The sequence below is a fragment of the Triticum urartu genome, chromosome 3 (genome assembly GCF_003073215.2).
Source record: "Triticum urartu cultivar G1812 chromosome 3, Tu2.1, whole genome shotgun sequence".
NCBI lineage: Eukaryota > Viridiplantae > Streptophyta > Magnoliopsida > Poales > Poaceae > Triticum > Triticum urartu.
Genome location: NC_053024.1, coordinates 720,660,879 through 720,685,650, shown reverse-complemented (window position 1 = coordinate 720,685,650; position 24,772 = coordinate 720,660,879). Strand labels below are relative to the sequence as shown.

The 24,772-nt window shown below is 44.2% G+C and overlaps 1 protein-coding gene and 1 pseudogene across 1 annotated transcript; one reads left to right on the top strand and one right to left on the bottom strand.

The window, feature by feature from the left end:
* Nucleotides 1-1,918, top strand: LOC125542192 (annotated as a pseudogene).
* Nucleotides 1,919-7,372: 5,454 nt separating this feature from the next.
* Nucleotides 7,373-9,904, bottom strand: LOC125549412 (probable ascorbate-specific transmembrane electron transporter 1). The gene is made up of 4 exons (XM_048712830.1): nucleotides 9,662-9,904; nucleotides 9,290-9,338; nucleotides 7,866-8,065; nucleotides 7,373-7,737 (listed from the first exon to the last, which is right to left on the bottom strand). Exons 1-4 carry the CDS (start codon nucleotides 9,824-9,826, stop codon nucleotides 7,480-7,482), a joined length of 672 nt encoding a protein of 223 aa, XP_048568787.1. The 5' UTR covers nucleotides 9,827-9,904; the 3' UTR covers nucleotides 7,373-7,479.
* Nucleotides 9,905-24,772: the final 14,868 nt, after the last annotated feature.

The following is a 24,772-nucleotide window of genomic DNA, read 5'->3' as shown; positions in this document are numbered from 1 at the left end:
ATGGCCAGCCTCCGGATCGACGAGCGCAGCGGCACCGGCAAGTTCCCGGCCGCCGTGTGGCGTAGCGACAAGCCCAGGACCTTTCCCGCTTGGTCCACGGGCGCAGTCGCCTGGGAGCTCGCCGTCCCGGTTGCGTTCCGGCGCCATGAGTCGCGCTACGTCGACACTGATGCTGACTGCCTCAACATACACTGCACAGTCGAGGTCCTCCTCCAGCAGCAGGAGAACAACTCCGCCACCAGCACCAGGAACTGCTTCGTCTCCGTTCCTCCGCCCCCCAGCATCTCTCAAGACTTGCACAGGCTTCTCAGGGAGAGGCAGTCGCCGGAGCCAGACGTGACATTCGTCCTCGAGGATGGTACCGAGATCGAGGCGCACAAGCTGGTAATGGCCATGCGGTCGCCGGTATTCCGCGCCCAGTTCTTATGCGGGGACATGAAGGAGCGGAGCACGCGCCGCTTCATAATGGACGGCATGAGCGCCTCCACCTTGAGGGCGATGCTCTACTTCATCTACACCGACGAGCAGCCTACACCCAGGAGAGGAAGATGCCGTGTGGCTATGGCGCAGGACCTGCTCGTGGCCGCGGATCTCTATGACCTAGAGAGGCTGAGGATCATGTGCGAGAAGATACTCTCCGAGGGCATGGACGTCGGTAATGTCATGACGACGTTGGCGCAGGTGGACGGCCGGCAGAGCTGCCAGCAGCTTGAGGCATCGTGCATCGAGTTCATGGCGTCCGACCCCGACGTGTACGACGCTGTGGAGGCCACCGAGGAGTACAAAGAACTCGAAAAGACATGCCCATCTTTCATACACGAGATCACCAAGAAAGTAGCCAAGAGCACAATGGCCCGCATTAGATCTCCAACTAATTCTTCTTCCATGGGCACTAGTGGTGGCAGCGGCAGTAGAGAGGCAACCAAGAGCGCGTCGAGGTATACCCCACCGGCGGTGATGATCGGCACACACGAGTTCACAATCCAAAGCTTGAGCTGGGTGAGGGAGACGCACAGTGTCGGTCAGTACATCCGATCTGGCAGTTTCAAGGTGGCCGGTTATGAGTGGACCATAGATGTGTACCCGTCGGGACAGACAGAGGACACGTCGGAGCACATTGACGTATTTATTCGACCCACCATTAATGATGATGATATCAAGGTGAAAGATTCGGTGGCTATGAAGCCCGTCCACCCCACGGACAAGTCGCCGCCGTTTCCTCCCCGTAATCTTACACACACATTTGCCGGCAAGGCATGCAGGGGCCATGGGTGGCCAAAATTCATCACATTCGCATCTGCAAACTCACACTGTGTGGGACACGATGGCTCTTTCACTATACAATGCCAAGTCGCGGTTGCCACGAACTCCTCCACTAGCAGCACAATTGGCACCTTCATCCCTGGACCCGTGCTCGTGCCACCGTCCAACCTGGTATGGCATCTCGAGCGGCGAGGGCTGGGATGTTAAGTTCCTGGTTGAGGAGAGCGAGATACACGCCCATGGGCTCGTTGTTGCTGCACGGTCGCCGGCACTGCATGAGGCGGTGCATGAGTCGGCAACCAACCATGTAAAAATTGATGGCATTAGAGCCGTGGTTTTCAAGGCCATGCTCCACTTCATATACACTGACAAGCTGCCTCGCGTCGAAGACCTAGTTGCTCCTGCCGTCCGGCATTCCACGATGATCGTGGCTGGAGAGTTGCTGGCAGTGGCATGTCGGTTCCGTTTGGAGAGGATGGCGCGGTTGTGCGAGAACCTACTGGCCGAGAAGATCACGCCGGAGTATGCGCTGGCCACACTGAGGCTGGCTGGGTGCCACGGTTGCACGGAGCTGGAAGCCTACTGCATCGAGTACATCTCACAGCCACACGTGGTCAAGGATGTGATGAAAACTCTCAAGTATTTTATAGAGTGAAACATTTGCCCGTGAAGACAAACGTCTATTACTTGCAAACTCGTGAAGACAAAGATCTATTTCTTGTGCTGCTTTCTTGCCTCTCCAACCTCTCTCCATTGCTGTAAAGATACAAGAATAACAATGTTGAAAAGTTCGTATTCCTGGGATGAAAGAAAATATACACACGAGTGCTCTCCCATTGTACTGGCAATGTGAAATCTAACGTAAGTATGTGATCCACTGATATTTGCCCCGCGCATGTGATTTACACCTGCTTTTAGCAGGTGACATGATCTTGACATAGCTGTATAGCTAGCAGTTTTTTTTTGGGTGGGGGGGGGGGGGGGGGGGGGGAAGCAGAGCTCTGGGGCGAGGTGTAGCTGAGACCTGAGAGCAGCTAGAAAACAAGAAATCACATGCTAATTACTCGTGATCAACCTGGCCGCATCAAAGGAGGCCGAAGAGTTCTCAAAAATCCTGCAGCAGGGCTTCTTCCACAAATGTGAAACCACATATGTCTCCATTGACACCATCTTCTGGAACTGAAGATTTTTTACAGCATGAAAAGATTTTCTCCAACATCCAGTGATGGAAGAAGATCTCAGGGCGATGGCAGCAGACGCTCTAGGTGGAGAAGGCAAACCAAATCTGCGTGGCAAAAGAGCAAGCCCTCGCTGATTTCAGGACCTGGTCACACATAGGTCACACATCATTGTGCAAACATCCTTTCCAATTATGCCAGGTGTACACTCGTTATGATTTGTATCCACTTTGAGCTACATTATTTGTTAATAAGAACCCCCTTTATCTAAAAAATAGGTAGCTGGACGTGACCTCCCTTACAGTTTAGGCGCGGGATCAACATTTTAGTCCAAGTTTGAAAGATGAGTAGATGACACAGACACATGATATGTTGGATAGTTAGCTTTTCTTAAATGTGCTTTGTGCTCAGTGGAAAACCCAACTTAATTCAAATGCCTACACAACTAGTCGCAATTTTCCAATACAGAAATGTAAGCAGGTATGTCCTCTCACACTTTCACGACTCAACATTAACATACCAGTGGTAGAAACATACAACTCGGGCTGATGAGTTGGGATCTTCATATTTGGGACCTTGAAACCGGAGCGGAATAGTACAATGCCATGGGATTCAAGTGCATCATCCTTAATGAGAGGAGAAACGTCGGAGAGCCGGTGGCTGCATGCAGCAATGCTTCTGTCAACTCATGCAAACTTTCATTCAGTCTACTATAAAAATCAAAAAGAGAAATAGGATAGAAAATTCCACTAAAATAAAAAATCCAATCGTTTATTCAATAGATTAAAAAATTATAGCCGTTAGGTAACGTTTAAGTGAGAAAATTGCCCACCATTGCCATGAAGTGAAAAAACTATTCACTCGGGGGTCACAATTTTTTACTTTTTGACCGTAATGGCAGGTGCTCTGCCTTTTCATTAAGAGAGGGAAAACTGTACAACGGACTAAAGAATCAGCCGGGGAAACAAAACATTAAGCCAGAGATGCGACATGCATCCTGGCGAAGACATATGGTACTACTCCCATGCCTCCTTCAGGAGGCCTAATTCATCCCTAATCAAAGAACATACCCCCGCAGCAGAGCGCCGTTGATTCTGAAAGATCCGCCTGTTGTGCTCGTTCCATAGGTTCCAAGCCACGTATACAGCCCCCGTACACTCGTCCAGCAAAACATCTTTTTTTTCTTTAGTTTGAACATCTTATCCCACCATGTGTTGATAGAGGAGGATTGGAGCGCAGTCGTCGCAGCATTACTGAACTGATTGGCCATCAGGTGCCAAACCTCCTTCGCAAATGGACAACCCGGGATGATGTGGTTAGCCGATTCAAGGACCTGGTCGCAGGCGCAACAAGGGGCCTGATGCTCCCATCCTCTACGCTGCAAGCGATCGGCCGTCCAGAGGCGGTTCTGGATAAGGGTCCAGATGAAGAATTGGACCTTAGATTCGGCCTTAACCTACCACACTCTTAATAAGCGCGGCATTGGAATACGCGCAATGAATTGCTGCTCATATGCAGACTTGGCCGAGTAGTTCCCATTGGCCGAGATGTTCCAAATGATCTTATCCTCCTCCCCATTTATGCGGAATTGCTGAACTTTATGCCAAAGAGAAACAAATGCCTGCAGCAGTTCAGCCGAGGCCATGCGCTGCAGCCCCTTCATCCATCCACCCTCGCGAATAGCATCAGCCACTGAAATCATCTTGTGTCTCGCAATGTTATAGAGGCCAGGTGCCAATTCCATAGGTGCCACTCCATCCAGCCAACGATCAGTCCAAAAAGTGGTCCTCGCTTCATTTCCAACAATAATTTTTGTGCATGACTGAAAGAGTTGTTGATCAGCAGCGTCACACGGTGTAGGAGCCCCCTTCCATGGTCTATCTGTATCGTCCCACTCAAATCAGGGCCAGCGCAGCCGCAGGGCCGTGCTGAAGGCGGAGAGGTTTTTGATGCCTAGTCCTCCAACTGCTTTGGGTGCACAGATTCGCTTCCAATTCACCAAACATTTGCCCCCATGAGCTTCCTCGTCGGCATTCCACAGAAAGTTTCTTCTTAGTTTGTCAAAAAAAATTATGAACCACTTGTAAGGTGCAAAGATCGTCAGAAAGAAGGTCACCGTGCTAGTGACCACCGAATTGATGAGAGCCAGCCTCCCGGTTCGGGGGTCACAATGAGTTGGCTCTCGCGTTGCCCCTCTCGGGCGGCATGGGAGCGACCCAAACCCTATCTGCCGCCACCTCTCTTCCCTCCTCCGCCCCCTCCTGCCACCCGAGGATCCCGTTGTCTGTTGCATGTCTACCGGTGAAGGAGGGAGTAAAAACAAAGCTATGTGCGATGAATTCCAAAGAGAAAAACTGTGTGTCCTCAAAGCAAAAGAAAAACAAAGCTATGTTGGATCCTCCTGTATGATGCATGTATTACAAAAAAGCTACGTGCGCTCAAAGAAAAAAAGAACTATGTTGGACCTTCCTATATGCATGCATGCATTCTTCCTATATGCATGCTATGTGCCGGCACTAGCATACATATCTGTGTGTTGGAACAGAAGAAGTGTCGGTGACTATGAAGCTCGGCCCGTCCACCCCACCAACAAGTCGGTGCTGTTTCCTCCCGAGAATCTTAGACACATCTTTGATGGCAGGAACTCACGAGTATTTAGGTAGTTAGAAACAAACATTGCGCCATGCAAAAGTAGATGATGCAGAAGTAAAGTTGACGTACAAAATGTGATATCACATAGATTATAAATCTCATGACCCAGCTATTTGATCAATCAAGCATCCAATTGTCATGAATGTAGATATCTAACTAAGTGACTCATGCATTTGAGAGATGATATTTAATACGTCTTATTCTTTTTTTTTGAGTTTACACTTATTAGATAGACATTTTAAATTAGAGAAAACCTTATACCAAAAAGCAATGGCCTTCTATATAATATGGGATAGAAGGCAGGTCAAAATTGGACTTGAAACTGTATGGTGTGTAGACAAGGTACATGGTCGTGTTCAAGTAGAACACTTCTATCTTAGGCCTTCTATATAATGTAGAGTAGAGACATGATGTATCATACGTATATAGCAACATAATAGCACATGTGAACAAGGAAAGCCAACAAGTGCTCGGATGATCGGTGTGAGGTATTGTAGTGGTATCATGGAGAGAAGCTCTCGTAGTCATGCGCCAGGGATGTAGCTGAGTCGATGACCTCATTAACAATCTTGGTGTCGTGGCTAGTGTGATTACTTGGTCCTTTATAGATCTTTATGTGCATCAAATTATTAAGCACCTCCCCCATCCATGTCCTCCTCAACTCCTTTACATGATTTGTGCTCCGCTTTGCCACCACCAAATACATCAGTGCTCTGCTATAATTGTGGCGGCGACTAACCCATCACTAACTCTGGTCTTTCGTTTTTTATTGTATACCCTACAATCATGGCCTACGCGAGGCATGACATTCTCCTACATGCCTCTGATCCTAAATGATATGCCAACCTTCGCAATCCGCCAACAGAGGTGGGTACTAGGCGGATCAGCTTAGCTTTGGACCTCCACAAATTCCGTTTACAAGTCACCAAGAAGACTCCAACCTTGCTCATTAGCAAACATGGAGCACTCAATGCAGCTTGTCCATGGAGAGGGCGAAGAAAATATCCGACCGTGCTCTTCCAGCCCCTTGGGTACGCGTTAAAGGCCATTCCTCGACCAGCAAGTGCAAAAGTCCATACACCGATAGGTTCCACTTGACCACATTCCCCGTGCCCATATCAGGATTTGTACGACTCCATCTCGAGTCCGGCTACTTCAGGTTGGGATTCGGTGATCGGTGGTAGAAAACTAAGTGTATGACTTAGGATAGTCGGGGACCATTGCCGAGGATTAAAAAGATCAGACATATTTTATTATTCCTAGGAGCTTCTAGTCATGTAATGGAAACTCTTGCTTTTGTACAGCCAGGGCTTTGAAAGGAAATCAATAAATTAAAGGACCCAAACTCGTTTTTTAAATAAAGAGAACCCAAACTCGCGTATGTAGGAACTTGATCCCGATTGGCTGGATTGTACATTCTCTCTCCTAACCAAGTTGGCAAGGCTCACTCGTTGCCATAGGGTCTAAACTCAGGGACCAAAGGCTCTCGTTGTATACTTGAGTGTAGCAACATAAAGGACTGCTCATGTTTTGTGGTGAATTTGTACAACCTTTTTGCAGAGTGTCAACCAAATCGATTTGTCCTCCTTTTCTAAAAAATCGATTTGTCCTGCCACTCTCCGCATGTAATTAGGTTGGCTGAGATCTCAAGCAAATGTGGGATATATTATCTGATTTCAAAAGGTTTCACAAAACCATTATGGTTGTGCGCACATCGGTTCATAAGTGGAATTTTGGGACATAGTTAATGACGTGTGGACACATCCTTGTGTTCTACTCTAACACAATATATCTATTGTACTTTCAAAGTAGGTTGCCGAAGATATTTTTAGAAACCTATGGCAATACTTTAGAGGCAAAATGAGCTTTAAGGAAATAAACCCGTAGAGCCTTTTTCTTGACTGATCCTTTTGAATGTACTCGCATTACTGTTAACCTTTCGGTGTAACTTGTGAGTACATTCATATACTAATCTGCAACCTGTTATGTGCAGAAAACTACGATGAAGACGTCGAGCACAGAGTAGAACCAACGACCTCCACCCAACTAGCCTGTGGTGTTGGTATGACTCCTTGCATAGAGTACTTTTGGGACTTCCACTATTATTTGAACCAGCCTACGGGCAGAGTGATGCAATAAATACGCTGGATCTGCATTTTGATGGACTATATAAATGACGTGTGGTTCTTATACTACTACTGCAGCTACTACTACCACGAGACACCAACCATACTAGACATGTAAAAACATGTGAAAGTTTTCTGATTGGACGCTTTACATTTGCTCATTAAGTGAGATCCACCGATGAATAATTAAGTCAGCAATTCTTTTTCTTCTCCACCTGACAGATGCCTAGGCTGCACCATACTCCGCAAGCTGCAGTAAGCTAGTATCTTGACGGAAGGATGACGGCTAGGACAACGGTAACACCAAACACGAAGATGGAGATCCCAAGGAAGTTGATGACGAACGCCTCGCTTGGATAGTCGTTGCCGGGGAAGATGTACTTGGCGAGGCCGGTCTCAGCGGTGCAGACGGCCATGAGGAAGATGACGATGCCGAAGAAGATGTGCCACGGCGCGTAGTCTGCCCTCATGGTCATCATAGCCCCAGGGAACACAAAGTACACGAAAGCCACCAGCCACTGCACAACCAACCACGATCGACACGTCCATGAACTAAGCAAGTATTTTTGAACTGTGATATACTGAAATGACTTGTTTATGTTGTTTGAAATTTAAAGGAATGACAAGATGCAATTGATTGGCATACCTGAAGGGCATAGAGGCCGATGGTGGCTATTCCCAGCCAGGAATGCAAGGAGTGGATGTCAGGGAGGCCGGCGTCGCGGTGGAACTTGACGGCAGCGTACAACCCGACGGCTGCGAAGCCCAGGGAAAGCAGATGCAGCAAAAGGTGCACCGCCTTCCTTGCCGCACGCGGGCCCAGCACGATCCTGTACGCCATCACCGCTGCACATCAATCGTCCAATGCAAGCTATCTTGGTGAGCCTTTTTAGTTTGGAGGAAACAAAACATCATATGATTGAACAGTACATGAATATAATAGAATGATGCAGTTGCCGAAATGAGGAATTGCCTCGACTTATTTCTACACAAAAATGATATTTGATTATTTTTTTAAGATAAAGAGAAAGATATTTGAATCAATATGCAGTTCCCTTTAATATCCGAGTTGCGAGTTAGATAATAGGCAGTTTTTGTGGTTCTATCTAGATGTCTCTTTTACAATTAACTTTCTAGTTTGCCTGTTTAATTAGTAGGCTAGTCTTTTGAGCTATGTTGAGCTGATGTTTAGTGTTAACAGGTTTCATCTTGTGGAAGGTGTTCCGATATCAAAAGAACTATTTCGATATCGAACACGTTCAATGGATTTCTTGTTAATGCTCCAGCCCCCCCCCCCCCCCCCCCCCCCCCCCCCCCACCCCCCTCGCCCTCTTTTTTTGACGGGAAGGCCTTCACGGCTAGCTTTATTAATCAATCACACTTACATCGTTTGCTAGGAATTTAACAATAAACTCAGGGGGTGCACCTACCCACACAGAGGGAAAATTCGTACTTCCCCAACTAGTTAGCTCATGAGCAACTACATTTGAATCTTGATTACAATTCTCAATAGTTACCTTCTCGAACTCACGAAGCAAGAATCTACATTCTTCTAAAACTGGGGCTGCCACCATAGCATGACCTTCATTCATCCGTAGGGCATCAACCACCACAATATTATCCATTCTCAGCATCACATTGTTGCATCCTAGGCTTTGGAGAAACTTTAGGCCTTCTAACAGGGCTGCAGCTTCCGTCGAGACGACATCCGGGATTTGCATGAGATAAGCTGTAGATGCCCCGATGAATTTCCCGCGACTGTCTCTCTCTATTGCTCAACCCCCGCCTATATGATCTTCAAAAGGAATCCCCCCTCCCCCCTCCCCCCCTCGCCCTCTTTGTTGGTTGGTGTAACAAACATTATATTTCAATTAAGCAAGTAATGGAAAGAGGGTTGACCCGGTTGGAAAAAAATGTAGTTTCCTCTAAAAACGTAAGAAACGAACAGCATCACCGAGAAAATATTGTGCTTGTTTCCTACAAACTGAATGCATCTGCATGGACCTTTCCTTTTAAATCCTCATTCCTACAATTTTTCCTGTGAATATCCTCCAGATTGAATGAGTTTACCTTCTCCGGTGCAAATGACAAGGCCGATTACCATGAAGAGGGGGTGAGCCTATCAAAATAAAATAGACAAAGCATCATTATGACTTTTCCAATGCATTGGTTCTTAGATGAGTTGCTAAGTGCATTAAAAACCTTACGAACAAATCTCTAGTAAAAACACTATTCGCAAAAAAAAAATATTGTATGCCACTTTTTTAGCTAAACCCGCCAACAAGAAGCTAAACCAAAGTGGAATTTAGTCCCTATCTGGTGTGTTCAGAAAATAGGATTTTCTCTTGGACTATCAGCCTCACTTAGGTCCAGATCGGCAGAGTTGTGCATATCTCGGCCAAACATATCCCCTCGAGAGTTGAGCAGAGTTCTGAGTTTTACCGTGTAAACCAGCTGAGCGATAGAGCCCATCTCCCAGGTGACGCCCTCCCTGAAGTGCAGCACCCATACGAGGGTGAGCGTGAAGACGGCAGCGGCGAGCAGCTGCGCCACGACAATCATCGGCAGCGCCGTGAGCCGGAAGCTGGCGCCGCTCTTGACCGGCATGGCTTCCCTGTCACTTACTCACTTGGCACGGACGTCGCCGGCACGGCAACAAGCCGATTAGTGTCACGGCAACAGAGGTGTGCTACTACTGCCAAAACAGTCTCTGCGTAGCGCAAGCTCGACGAAGGGTGGTTAAGTAGAGGGCTCGTGAGGGTGGAGGAGCCTCCAAGGCAGAGCCGGGTCAAGGGACAACTTTTCTGCGTGTGTGCAGTTTTGGCCATTTGGCCGGCCCGCGAGCTGGAATAGCAGGTGGATGTAATTTCTTTTCTTTTCTTGCTGTCTGGTTGTGTTTGGTGTGACCGTCGTCTGGTGTTTGGACGGCAGAGAAACAGCAACCGAGAGGGCTGCGTCATCTAGGTAAGACAAGAGGAATGGTGATGGTTTGATCGACAAACGTTGAGCCCACACAAGCTGTTGGAATATCTCGACAACACCGGCTGCCACACGCGCTATTCCTAGGCCGTACCAGGTGTTTTTTCCCCATTGACGCAGACAAGTTTGCATCCATCCATATCGCAACTGCGTATACATTCAGGTCATACATCCTGTAATTAGTAATTGAAGAGCCTGTACAGAGTTCAATGTATAGGTGTGTATAAGTTTAACCTCCGTAACGAAGGCGAGCAAGAGGACAAACTCGGGCGACCTAAAAGTGAGCTCCGGCGACCTCCTTGCTAATTTAGTAGTGGCAAATCGGCCCAAGTCAAAGACGAAAAAAAGACATAATTTATGAGAGTGGCAATAGAGCACACGAGCTCGCTTGCTCCTGTTAGCTGCACCAATGGAACAATCACACGTGGGCACATGTATTAAGTGTGGGTGTGCAACACAGGGAAGGATACGCAGCATCCATATATATATATATATATATATATATTGCAAGAAATACTATTTATTATAATTTTCGTTCCCCAACTTTTGTTGGATTCTAATTTTTTTTGTGGGGATTCTAAATTTGATCCCGCAATTTCGAAACCGGACAACTTGCACCCTCAGCTATTGAAACTGGACAACTTTCACCCCGGTTTTGATTGCGCTGACTCCAATTCATCTATTATTTTCAAATTCGTGAATGTTCTAAAATTCGCATACATTTTTCAAATCCGCTTAATTTTCCAAGTTTTCGCAAACTTTCCAAGTTCGCGTAGTTTTTTCTTCAAATCCATGTTTTTTTTCTGAAATCCCTGTACTTTTCAAATCCATGTATCTTTTCCAAGTCCGAGTATTTTTTTAAAGAATCACATATCTTTTTTCAAATGCATTAAATTTTTAAAAATTCGTGAACTTTTCAAATCCATGTACTGTTTTCAAGTTCACATACTTTTTTCAAATTCACGTACTTTATTTGGAAAAATCATGAATTGTTTTTAAAAATCTGAACTTAAAAAAGGTATGCGGATCTGAGAAAGTATACTAATTTGGAAAAAAAACATGGGTTTGAAAAATTAGATGAACTTTAGAAAAGTACGTGAATTTTAAAAAAATACCTGAACTTGAAAAAATTAAGTGGATTTAGAAATAGTTCATGGATTTGAAGAAAGTACGCGGATTTGTAAAATTGTCCAAACTTGAAGAAAGTATGCAATTCTGAAAAAATTATGTGAACTTAAAAAAGTACATGAATTGAAAAAAAGGCCGCTCGATGTTACTATCAGTTCACACCTTGGACACGTACCTTGCACGTATCGATATACAAAACCAAAAATAGTGTCTCATCTGATGCATGGACGCCCGTCGCTCTGTGTCGTACTAATGTTGCCTCTTCGGTCCCAAGCGAAGCGACGCCTCATGATTCCATGATCGGGCGAGTTTGTCCACGTCTATGGATATTCGACCAATCATGCTCTTATGTCTACATGAATTTAATCTGCATGTGGGAATTTATGCAATGTGACAATGTGTTAGAATAGACTAGATTTCAGTTGTTGATGTGTTGGGTAAAGTATCATGAAACGAAATGAAATTTAAACATATAGTGGGTGAGGACAAGTTGCTGTTTAAAATTGAAATGAACGGAGGGTCGGCTGATGATTCATGAAGTGTTGCAGCAATTCAAACGAAAGTGCGTTTCAGATGTGCACTAGATGACTCTCCCAACTAGCCATGCCTTTATCTGGTGTATCGACAGATAGACTGAAACTTTAGTTTTTCCTGCTGGAGCTCGTCTTCGTTTTCTTTTTTGAGAAAATAATGGTGGGTATATAAGCAGTAGTACTACACTGTTGTCTTGGATGCCTCGTGAAAGGGTAGTGACTGGGCTCTCGGCAACTTATGACCTGGACTACGGGTAGAAGACGGAGCTTACCGTGAAACTGCTGTTACCATGGAACGAACGTTACTGTGCTAGGTGGGCCAGCTGGGGAATTTATGGCAGCGTCCCTTTAGCAAATCTCGATGATGTCTCATGGTGTATGATATCATGACCAGGCGAGGACGGGCACTCCTGTGAGTTTTCGATAATTTATGTAGCACTTTAGCTATATCCTGTTGTAGCGTGAACTCTCTTCTAGGGTTTCCTGCCACTCGCCACAACGTCGTCGATCCGCCTCGTCTCCTATGGACTTTGGGCCATGGAGGCATGGAGGATCTCAGCCTTTGCTGAACAGGAGAGCTTCGTTTTTAGGTGTTTGTCTGAGTTTTTTTAGAGTTTGTGTCATACTAAAGCTGATGAGGCGGTGGCGACTTCTTGAAGATGGAATAAGGTTCTCCCGCCTTGCTCCAGTCTCGGTGATGCTTTAATTGTTGTCGGAAGGCGTGTGGAGACGTGTCTCCGATGGATCTCGCGGGATTGGGTCGGCGTTTGTCTTCGGTGGATCCACCTGGATCTGATTTTCGTTCGTCTACGTCTGCGTGTCTATAGGTTTGATCATTCCAATCTACACTTATCTTCATCGGCGGCGGTTGTTGTTCTGGTGTGCAGGTCCTATATATGGCCTTAGCTGGACGACTTCCCGACTGTTTACTAGAACATTGTTTGTCTGGCTCCGACTAAGGAGGGCGATGACACTAGCGCCTTCGGCTCGCTTTAGTGCTTGTAGTCATCGCTAGGTGGTCTACGGACCTAGATGTAAACTTTACTTCTAGTGTTCTTTGTACTACCTTGAAATAGATCGAAAGTTTTCCCGCAAAAAACTTTACTTCTAGTTGATAAATAGATCGAAAGTTTTCCCGCAAAAAAAACACTTTAGCTATATGTAAGCTGCCAGTTTTTAAAATTTAGGTAGGACGACTGTTCTGACTGTTGAAGCTTGTTACCTATTGCTTGTTTTTTTAGTCGATTTTTCTTTTTATGGGTATTTTTAGGATGTTGGGTGAGTGTAAATGTATACACACAAGTACCGCACAATTAGTATCTAGGTTATAGTGAGGTGCAAAATTTTCATTATTATACGCTTATTCTTTGCATATTACAAAAAGTTTAATTTCAGTGCAAAGTTGTGTGCAAGATTTTTTTTTAGTTCTGATTTCATTTTATTTCTTATTAAAGGGTTAGGATAGATGGATTGAAACTTCAATTTTATTTTAGTTTCAATTTTCTTTCCCCTTTAAGGGTAATACCGATGTTAGTAATCTATTCTTTTTTAGAAAAGTTTTTTTGCTAAAATTCCACTATTATATGCTTACTCTTGTATTTTAAAAAATCAAAAATATCAAAAAGATTGGATCGCTCAAAAAAACCTGCGCTAATTTTCGTGCAGAAACTAATACGCCTAACATTACGGAAAGGTGGGAGTACTAGATTGTGAAAATTCAAAACTCCAAAGAAAATAAAAAATCTGATATTTTTGGGTGCAAACTTTGACAAATGCTCTCAGTGCTTTTCAAATTTCATCCCGAAACAATTCATGGAAATCATGAAAAAAAAACAAAATCAGCACTCCAAAAATGCTTTCGTATATACCGATTTTGGAACATCGATTTTAGTTTTTTTACCACGACTTCCAGAAATGTCATTTTATGATAAGTTTTTGCAAGCACAGCAAACATTTGTTGAAGTTTGCACCAAAAATAATCAGAATGTTTTGAATTCTTTTTACTTTTTTAGATTTTACTGTTCATTAGGGAGCATTTGAGCTCAGGACTACATACGCCACGAATGCGAAAATTGCACAATTATAGGCTTATTTCCATATTAAAAAATGTGCATTTTTAGCGCAAACTTGTGTGCCTTTTTATTCTTCTTAATCGAGTTGTGTGCCTTTTTTATTCTCCTTAATAGGTAATACCAATGCCACTAATTATTATTTTTAGAAAACTTTATTATTTTGATGTTTAGTTTTGTTACATTTTACTTTCTTCTTGAAGGTCTATATCATTATTTTACTTTATTGTTTAGTTCTGAAAACATCATTAATTTAATTTCTTATTTAAGGTTAAACGCCACTAATTCATTCCTTTTCTGAAAACTTCTTATTTGAGAAAAATGCACTACTATATGTTTATTCTTACACATTATGAAAACTCCTATTTTTGTGTAAATTGTGTGCAAATTTGGTCATTATTTGTTTTAATTGCTTTCATTTCGTTTGTTTTAAAAGGGTAATACCAATGCCAAAAATTCATTCGTCATTAGAAAGCTTTATTTTTGTGTTTAACTTATTTTTCTTCATTTTTTTTGTCTTTGTCTTGTGTCTTCCAAGGTATTTGGTCAATTTTTGCTTTGTTTCAGATCAAGACCAAGTACCTGTTGGGCTTCTATTTTTGCAAAGGGCAAAATGGTCCTCTAGGAAAAGGTTGACAAAATTTGTTGTTAGTTGATTTTGCAATTCTACTGCATGGAGAAAAAAATGGACTGACCCAAAAAATTTTAGGCAATTGTCCCTGCTTGAACCCTTTACTTAATATACTAGTGTTTTCTCTCCCTTCATAAGTTATGGCCTTCTTATTGGTATGTTGGAATATAGTAGCAATTTTGCAAAAATACCCCAATGTGGTAACTACAATATCTAAATACCTATCAACCCATGTTTTGTAGGGGAACGTATCCGGTGCACCAACACTTGTGGTGCTACCGGTGCACCGGATGCCGTACAACATTTTTTAAAATCTGAAAAAAATTGAGCACATTGACATAACATCAATGTGCGTCATCACAAAATTTTGTATCAAAATTTGAAATATTTTTTGAGATACAAAAATGACAAAATTGACATCCGTGTGATAATGGGCCAAATCTAAAGCCCAACTTACGTTATGTACTATTTAGTGTTGAATTTGCCATTTTTGTTTTAGGAGTTGTGTTTCGATTTTCGACTTGAAATTTTGTGACAATCTACATTAATGTTGTGTCAATGTGCTACATTTTTTTTTGAAATTTCCAAACATTTAAAATTTGCGACTTGAGTTCGGTGCACCGGTAGCACCACAAGCACCGGTGCACCAGATATTTCCCCTGTTTTGTAGTGACCACTCTATGGGTTACTGGTGTGTGCAATTTGTAAGCAGGGAGGGACGGAGAGAGAGAGGGAGAGAGGTTTAAAAAGATTAATTAACTGTCACTTAATGGTATTTATTGTTTAACACTCTGTAGAATCCTTGATGTTCCATAGTGATGTCTGGTCTTTTGCTTCACCCATCTAATCCGAATGACCAGTACCTTCATCCATTTCAGCCTTCTCTGCTGCATTTTGTTCTGACAAGGAGACGGTATGCCAACGTACTGAAAAACAGCCCCTCCGGTATGCAATCCAAGTGCAAAAATCATCTACTTTCTCGGTACAAATCGGGATCCTCAAAATCACTTCTACATCCACCAACAAGAAAACCTCATCATACATTAGCATTTTCCAAAATTTTGGTTGCCTGCTTTTTCCAATAACATTTATACATAATTAATGGTCAACTCGTTATGAGAAGCGTTAACCAGTTGACCATTAACATTTTCCAAAATTTTGGATGTCCACTTTTTCAATAACCTGTATACATTATTAATAGTGAACTGGTTAACTTTTTAGAAAGGTTGATACTTTATTTTGAAAATGTTAAACATGTATATAATTTTTTTCCTCATGTATACAGCAAATATATAATGTGTATGGAAAAATTAGATATCAAAAAATATATGTTTTTTCAAAAAATTATCATCTATTTCAATTATGTTAAACATTTACAGAAAAGTTCCTTATGTATACCGGAAATGTTGACATTTATCAAAAAATTGAACATAAAAAAAATATTGTTTTACAAAGGTTGAGCTTCTATCAAAAAATGCTAGTTATATATTTCAGAAATGTTCAATGTCTATAGAAAAATGTCCTGATGTATACCCAAAAATGTATACTGTATGAAAAAAATTCTCATCAAACGCAAAAAATTGAAAACATGTTAAACAACAATTTCAAAAAAGTGAATCGTGTATAAAAAATTGTTACAAATGTATAAGAAAACTTTAGAAAGTTTATTAAAATAATTTCCAAAAAATTGATCCTGTATAAAAATGTTAATCATAAGTTTGAAAATAGTTAATTATGTATTTAAAAAGATCCTGATATGTACCAAAAACATACAATATGTATGAAAAGGTAATCAAACTTAATTTTTTGAACATATTATTCACATATTTGAAAAATGTTCCAGATGTACACATAAAATCTACAAATGTGTATAGATATGTAAACATGTGTTGAATAAAAAAGACAACATGAAGAAAAATGATCAAAACGAGAAACAAAAAAAAAACTTCGCAATTAAAAATTAGAAAACCCATAGAAAACCGAAAAACCCCTTGAGGAAACCAAGAAAAACAAAACAAAAGTGAACAAAAACACGCAAAAATTATGAAAAGAAAGGAAGTACAAAAAACCCAAAGAAAATAAAAATAGGAAAAAAAGAAAAATCCATAAAACGGAGAAATGAATAAATTGAAACCAAAGAAAAATGAAGGAAATGAAAAGGAAAAAAACAAGTAAAAACCTGACCAAAACAAAAAAAATGGTGAAAACACAAAGGGCAAAAATTAAGAAGCGATGAAGAAACAAATAAAAACAGAAAGAAAAGGAATAAGAAAAATTAGAAGAAAACCTGAGCCGAACCAATGAAGAAATAGACGATCAAGCAGTGCGAAGCTAATGATTGCAAAGGGCAATGAATATGGGCCAGCCTAGAAACAACGGAAAGAGGGAAACCCTTCGTGCGAAAGCTGCTCTTTCCATCTGGTGAGAAGCGAGATATAGGCATATAGCTCTTGCGGGGTATGACCTTCTCCTTGCGCCTTAGAGCATCTTCAGCCGTTGGCCTCTCAGGAGGCGCTAAAAATCGCCTCCTGAGAACGTACCGGCGTAAAAAGCATGCTGGGAGCGCGTGATGCCACCCAGTCGCGGTGCCCACGAGATTTTTTTGAACGGCACAAACACGGCGAATTCATGCATATTTTGGCGACTTAAAACCAAATTCAACCAAACAAGGCGCAAACACGCCCGCTCATACATATTTAAAGTATTTTATAAAAAGAAAAAAACACAGTACTAGGCCCGCCCGCCGTCTCGCTCGCCTCGCCGCTCCTCGCCGGCCGCCGCCCTTATAGTTCTACATACCGAGGAGGCTGTAGAACCGCGTGTAGTCGCCGCCGCCGCCATCGTCGTCGTCGCCGCCTCCATCGTGGCCGCCGTCCCTGCTGCAACCCTCCCCCGGTTGGCGCAGCGGGTTGGACGATCCGGCGGCGTCCTTGTCGTCGTCGCTATCGAGGATCACGACGCCGTGCTCGTCCTCGCGCCCACGCTTGCGGGTGGCGATCTCCTCCAGGGCCCGGGTCTGCCGGGTCATCTCAGTCCGGAGGTAATCGTCGCGCGCCCACCGCAGGGCGTCCGCGTCGGTGAAGCCGCGCCGGGCTATCTCCTCGTACTCCGGGGGGGGGGGGGGACTGGGCTCTGGTTTGGGCGCGACGAGGACGAGGCGCCCGGAAGAGGGGGTGGAGTCGGCGATGCGGATACCGGAGCTGCGGGTGCGCCGGCTAACAGGCGTGTCCTGCGGCTCCGGCTTGACGGGCGTGTCCTGGGGCTCCGGCTTGACGGGGCGGAGGCAGGGAGAGCCGGTCGACTGACCGGACGAGGAGGAGGACGCCTCGGGGTCCATGCGCCTTGGCGTCCACAAGATCCCACGGCGGCGAGAGAAGGACGGGGGGAGGGGTACTCCAGCCTCGGCGTGTTGCCGCCCTCGATGTACTCGAGGACGGCCTCCAGCGTGCGGCCGGGCATGCCCCACCATTGGCGCCGCCTCTCGGAGTTGAGCCTGCCGGAGGGCACGACGCCGTTGGCGGCCTCAAGCTGCTCGGCGTGACGGCGGCGGAAGTACGGCTCCCAGAGCGGGCTGTCGGGGACGTAGCACGGCCCCTCCCTCGCCGCCCGCGGCAGAGAGGCGCGGATACGCGCGATCTCCGCACGACACGCCGCCCCGGTGGGCGGTGGTGGCACCGGGACCCCGCCGGTGCTGATTCTCCACGCCCTGGGCACCCGCATGTCCGGCGGGACCGGGTACTCGGCCTCGAAGAAGAGCCGAGTTTCGTCCTCGTGAACGTGGCGGCGGCCGAAGCCGTTCGCCGCCGCGCCGTCGCCTGGGAATCGTTCGGCCATTTTTTTAAACTGGGACGGCGAGGGGAAAGGGAGGAAGGGGAGAGAGGGCGCGTCAGCGGTGGATACTCTATGCGTGCCACCGGCGCACTGGGGTCGGCTTATACAGGCGGAGGCGGCGCGAGCACGTATGGACGCCTCGTCTACGCGTGGCATGCGCGGGGACGCACATCGTCACGCCTTCACTGTGCCGCCCGTGAGGCATCAATGACGGAGGCTGACCGGCGCGGCAGCGCGCGGCAAATTTGGCATTGATTTGTCGCGGGAAACGAGACGATGAGGACGACGAAGCGGCGAGAAGCGAGACGAGTCGCTGGCAAAGAGGGCATGCGGCTCTTTCGCGCCAAAAACGATTTGCCCGGAGTCCCCAAGTGCCCCCCAGCGCGCCGGATTCGGGTTGGGTTCCACGACACCAATTTCGGTCCGAGCCGACAAAAATTAAGCCTTTCAAGGCACGACTGAGCTGATTTTTTTGATACCAACGGCTGAAAAGTCGTCTGGGATGCCTTGCTTGGGGGCGCAGGTGAAGATGCTCTTAGCGCCCCGAAACAGATTAGCGTCCAGGCGCGATGTATCGTGCCTCGTCCCATTAGGTAGCAAATTCACTCACTCGCTCACTCACCCAAATAGATTGGCGGTCTCTATTTTCGCTCACTCACTCAGTGTTGGCCATTGACTGTTCCCTCAAACGTACTAGTTCAGGAGAAAAACAACATCATTGAATTATTATTTTGTATAATATTTTTTAAATACTATTTGTGAAATTTTTCAAAAAATCATGATTTTAGAAAGTGTTCATGGATTAGATAAAGTTTTAAATTTAACTTTTTATTGAATTCGAAAGAAATCATGGATTCAAAAAAAATAGCGAATTCGCAAAAAGTTCATGAATGCACAAAATGTTCATCTATTTGAAAAAATAATTTTAATCCAAATTGTGTTCATAGATAGTAAAAAACCGTTCACGGATTGGAGAAAACATAATGGATTTAAAACATGTTCATGAAATTATAAAAATACACTAATTTGGGTGATTTTCAAAAAGTTCATGAAATTTAAAAAGTGAAAAAGTAAAAAAGGAAAAGGTGAACAAAACCCGTCCAAGAAAAAAAGCCATCGCAGGAAAAACCATTATATATGAGCCAACGCAGTATGGAAGCTATTATAGGCGTTGCATAGGCATTTATCTGTGTTTGGCTTGCCACGCAAAAAAAATCTGTGTTTAGTGCTATAAGTGCGAAATAGGATTTGTCCTATCGGCTGCAGCAAGAGGCAAATAGGGTTTGGTTCAGTAGATTTGTTTTTTCCAAAAGTACTTAGTTGAGTACTTGAGTAGATAGGAACATTGGTCACCATGATAATTTGCATGGTTATTGATCGGCCAGCACAACACATGCATTGCCTTTTAACGCATGCATGTAGCTTACATGTGCAGCACATACGTCATAAACAACAATTTTCTAGATTAAAGAACAAGTACTCTCTTTGTAAACTAATATAATATGTTTTAGACCACTAATGTAATAAACCTTTTGTAGGCCAACGTAATAATCAATAACGCACACAGAGCGTAGTCTATGGTATTGGGCCGTCCAATAGTATCATTTTCAAAATATTATTTTTGTTCTTTTGCCTTTTTTCCGTTCCCTTTCTTTTTTGACGCCGATAAGTGCCATACATATGTGCGTAGGGAGTCCGCCCACATATTTTGTGTGGTGTATAAGAGGAACAGCCCATACACCTACGTATGGGCAAAACAATTAGCGCCCACACGCCTCTTTTTTTCCCTCCCGACCCCTCTCACACGCGTGCGTGTGGGCGAAGTTGATAATGCCCACACGCCCGTATGTCAGGCCTCGTACTTCCTGGTCCCGCACGCCACGCGTGACGGTCACCGCGCGCCCGCCGTTGCCATGATCCAGACCCTCGTCCATGTTCATTTAATTGCAGTTGCCATGTCGCCGAAATACGGTTGCCATGTCGGACAACTGCAGTTGCCATGGTTGCTCAACTGCAGTTGCCATGTATGGTCTGATCTAATGTAGTTGTCATGATTTCATAACTTTAAGAGTTGCCACATACTAACACTAGGCAGTTGAGAGAGTTGCCATGTGCTCACAAGCATGCTAGGGCAGTTGCCATGTAAAAAGAAAGAGTTGACATCTGCTTACGTGCACGTTAGGGCAGTTGCCATGTACATGCACGTTAGGGCAGTTGTCATGTACCATGAAAAACATATGGCAACTCGGTAAAAGAGAGTTGCCATCTGCTTACGTGCACACTAGGCAGTTGCCGTGTACCCTGCAAAACACATGGCAAACTCAGGTAAAAAAAGAGAGTTGCCACCTGCTTATAAAAGCACACTAGGGGCAGTTGCCATGTGCAGTGCAAAAACACATGGCAACTAGCAGCTTGGGTGTGGGAGAGGAGAAGGGCGTGTGGGCAAGATGCCAAATATGCCCACACACTAGCCCTTGTGTGTGCGTGCAAAGTGGCGTGTGAGCGAACTGCTGAACGCCCACACACCAGCCCCTCCTATGTGGTGAAACGGCCGTGTGGGCGACCGGCTGAACGCCCACACATCAGGTCAGTCCTACGTGGCACTAGAAACATGCCAAGATTCGTGCGCTCACGAACGGACGCGGATCCATGCATGTGGGCGAGATGCAAACGCCCACACGTGTGGGCGTTAACATTTTCGTTCTTTTTTGAGTCTTTCCACCGTGTCCAAGTCGCATTTAATAGTAAAATATTTCATAATTATACATGATATTTGTATATTGCTCATAAAATTAGTTGATTTTTCTGTCACATCTCCCTTGTTGTCGGTAGCCCTCCGCCACATCGACCTGCCTTACACCGTTGGTCCAACTGCCATCTGAGCTATCCATGGTCGACATCACTTCCGTTCACCTTGCCGCCCCAGCATCTCTTTAACCCTCCCTCCTTCTCTGGTGTCCGCAACGCTTCGCGCTGCACAAAACCCGCACCATCAGCTTTCTGCCCCGCCTTCGTTAGTGATGCTAGGGCCAGTCCCATCGTTCCCTTCTTCGGCATGGTTCTGGCTCGACCTCGCCAGGGACGCCGTGTCGCCCCCATGTCTGCCTCAGTGCCTCAGGAACTGATTGACACCCTAAATCAATTTGACGTGACTTACAAATAGCAAACGCGAAAATTATTTTTTAACAATTAATAAATTGATAAAAAATGCCAGAGGAGAGTATATTAATTTAATTAAAACTAGTACAAATGCCCGTGCGTTGCAACGGGAGAAAACACTGGTTCTTATTATTCAATTGTTTTGGGAAAATGGTTAGACATGTGCATGTTTTAACTACAACATTTACGTAAAAGAAGCACAATCCATAATACCACGTTCGCTAGAAGAAGTAATTGTACATAAGAGCACAAACTTGCTGCACAATAACACGATCTCCAAAAAAAATAGCCATTTGTTTTATATATACACACAGGAAATAGCGAAGTAAAAATTCTTCACAGAGAATGCACATTGGTACTTTTGGATTTTTGGTTAGAGAAATGCTTATGACTGACCGATATATGCACATAAGATGATTATAGGCAGCTAATTGTCTATTTTTAATAATGAACTAAGAGGGATCATCCTGATGTTTTTTTTTTTTGCGGTTTGATGTACTATTTTTTAATTAAGAACTTTAGGCAAAATAAGAAAAGGAATGCTTTGGATGGATGGGAAAATCAATTGGAGAAGCAGATGATTAGAAGTTGTATCTAGGCCATTGGTGTACGTGCGTGTTTAGGCAGCAAATCAAAGTTTGTACGTGGGTTGATGGGTGGTCAATGCCACAACAGCCTACGAGCTCCGGCGTGCAGTACTGCATCAACATGTGTCTTCGCCGCCGTGTCCGCCTACAACTCCGGCGCAGCCCAGCGTCTCGTTCATGCCATGTCCACCTACAACTCCGGCGTGCAGGATTGCATGGACACGTCTGTGTCCGAGCAGCCCGGTGTCGTCCTTGCCATGTCTGCCTATAACTCCGGCGTGCAGGACTGCATCAACGCATCTTCGCGCCACTGTGTCCGAGCAGCCCCGCGTCTCGTCGTTGACGTGTCCGAGCATGGTGTTTCGTTTCCTTTCTTTCAGGATCATGGTTTCGCTTCCTTTCTCTTTCTCAGCTCATTGTTTATATTTCATGAGGTGGCTGCTTGATGTTACAAAGAACTTTAAAACATATATAAAGTGATGAGAATTGATTTAACAGGGCAAGGTGGGACTATTTCTCATGGACATTTTATTCTTCTTCTTTATTATTCATTTTCTTCCTTTTCTTCTTGTTTTTCTCCTTCATCAAATTATCTCCTCCTCCCCAGTCCAAGATTTCCACCACCCTCAGTTGCACATCTGGCGATCTTTCTTTTTAGTTGCATCGGGCGATATGTGCAGATTGATTGCGTTTTATTTGGACGGGGCGTTTGGCAGCAGCCATGGATTGAAAAATTATTGTATGTATACACATTGATTAAAGCATAATAATATTTCACAACGATGAAAAGAACTACTCCGTATTTCACAATATCGTGCACCCGTTCCATCCCTCCCACCATGTGTGTGTGCACGGGCATGTGCAACGCGCGTGCATGTGTGTATTCCACGTTATCCTGTTATGAGCTTGTTCTAATTCCAACGATTCTCTGGAAAATCGAGCAGTCTCATGCTGCAGATTAAGGCAGTTCGTGTCCCTCTCGTCTCAGGTGGATAATGATCGATAGACGGAACACGAAGGAAACAATTTTCGCCAACATTTAGCAATACCCAAACGGGGGTTGGGGAGGAGACAACATAGAAAAATATGTGCGAGAACACGATCATACAATCAATTTAATGGACTGCCATTTCATGCTCATCACAATAATTCAGTGTAAAAGCTCCAGTAGTTATGGATAATATATGGGCACCCAGCTGACTAACATATGTTGTTACCACGAGATATAGATAGTAGTTAGCACTAAAATATAGGGAACCCACACCAACTAATTTGTTTCTACTACAAGCAGATCAGGAGAGACGCGAATATCAAAATAACGCATAAAACTATTTCTCAAAACCAATCATGCACTTACACTTATGTAAAGAGGAATCAACATTCAGTAGTACTGTCTACTGCCTTGCTTGTAAAATATTCTTACATTATGGGACGGAGGGAGTACAGACTACTGCCTCCTTCAGATGCTCTACAACTTTGCTTTTACTGCTATATCAAATTCTAAACTGTTTATACCTAGTTTTGATTTTAAAACCTTTGTATTCAGATTCTAATTAGCAGTTGCCTTAACCGGGCAGTAATTCTCAATCCAAACATCAACCTATGATCTTAGGATTAAGTACAAGGTTACCCTTGAAGTGAAGACGGATCGGATCATTGGTCAACTCTTTATCCTCTGCTTCTTTTCCCTCTTTTCTGTTTTTATCCATTGGTTATCGTCTCGGCTGATGCGGCAAAATCTGTTCCTATGCTTTCTGGTCCTCAATTCCCCTCTCCTTGGCCCTTGCCTCATCTATCATGTAAACGGGGCTACCAAATAGCAGTCAGTTATACACAGCTGGCAAGTATGATGTGAACTACCAAGTCTGGACATGAGAAGCAGACAATACGCTGATTTACCGAATCTGTGGATACAATGAACAGGAGAAGCAGATGGGGATACAATTCTTTTTTATATAAACTCACTGTCCTTCTGGTTTTAGCTAATACAGATGTTTTGATCGTCAAGCCTGTTACTATGTTCTAGTGTATGCCAATATGTACTCCATCTTTTAAGATAAAGACCAAGTGACAAAACAATGGTGATTATTTCAAGAAAATAACACATACTCAAGATGCCACCTGGTATCATTATCAAGTACAACTTTTAGTGTTAGAAATGCAACAGCAACATACCACTTCCAATTTCCTAACTTACTAAAAGGACACCTCCATACAAAAAAGTTAAAGTAAAGCAGTGTCTATTTGCCATCAAAACTATTGGATATGGGATAAAAATGGTCTGTTCAAAACATGCAGTCCCCATTGATGATAAGAAACGACCCCAATGAGTTTACAGCCCGACTTTGAATGTCTTACATTCAAAACCTGATGCTAGTCAAATAGTAATCAGTGCTATACCCATGTAATATACTCAGGCGATTGTGTTAGTGCTTGGTACTATTGTTTTCGGCAATACCACACTAATCAAACAGTAATTAGTGCTGAACCTGGAGTATGGAGATGACCCATTGACTGCTGCCTTCACCCCTACCTAAAGGTGATTGTGTTACTGCTTAGTACAATTGTTTTCGGCAAAGGATTACGTTTGGTTTCGCACCTGTGGCAGAGAAGCTAGCAGCGGTTGCCTTTACCTG

Excerpts from the sequence above, each read along its gene's own strand:
- LOC125549412 (XM_048712830.1), bottom strand. The coding sequence starts at position 9,826 with ATGCCGGTCAAGAGCGGCGCCAGCTTCCGGCTCACGGCGCTGCCGATG. Across the intron at positions 8,066-9,289 it reads TGTCATTTGCACCGGAGAAG|CGGTGATGGCGTACAGGATC; the intron begins GTAAACTCATTC and ends ATTGATGTGCAG. Across the intron at positions 7,738-7,865 it reads TCGGCCTCTATGCCCTTCAG|TGGCTGGTGGCTTTCGTGTA; the intron begins GTATGCCAATCA and ends TTGGTTGTGCAG.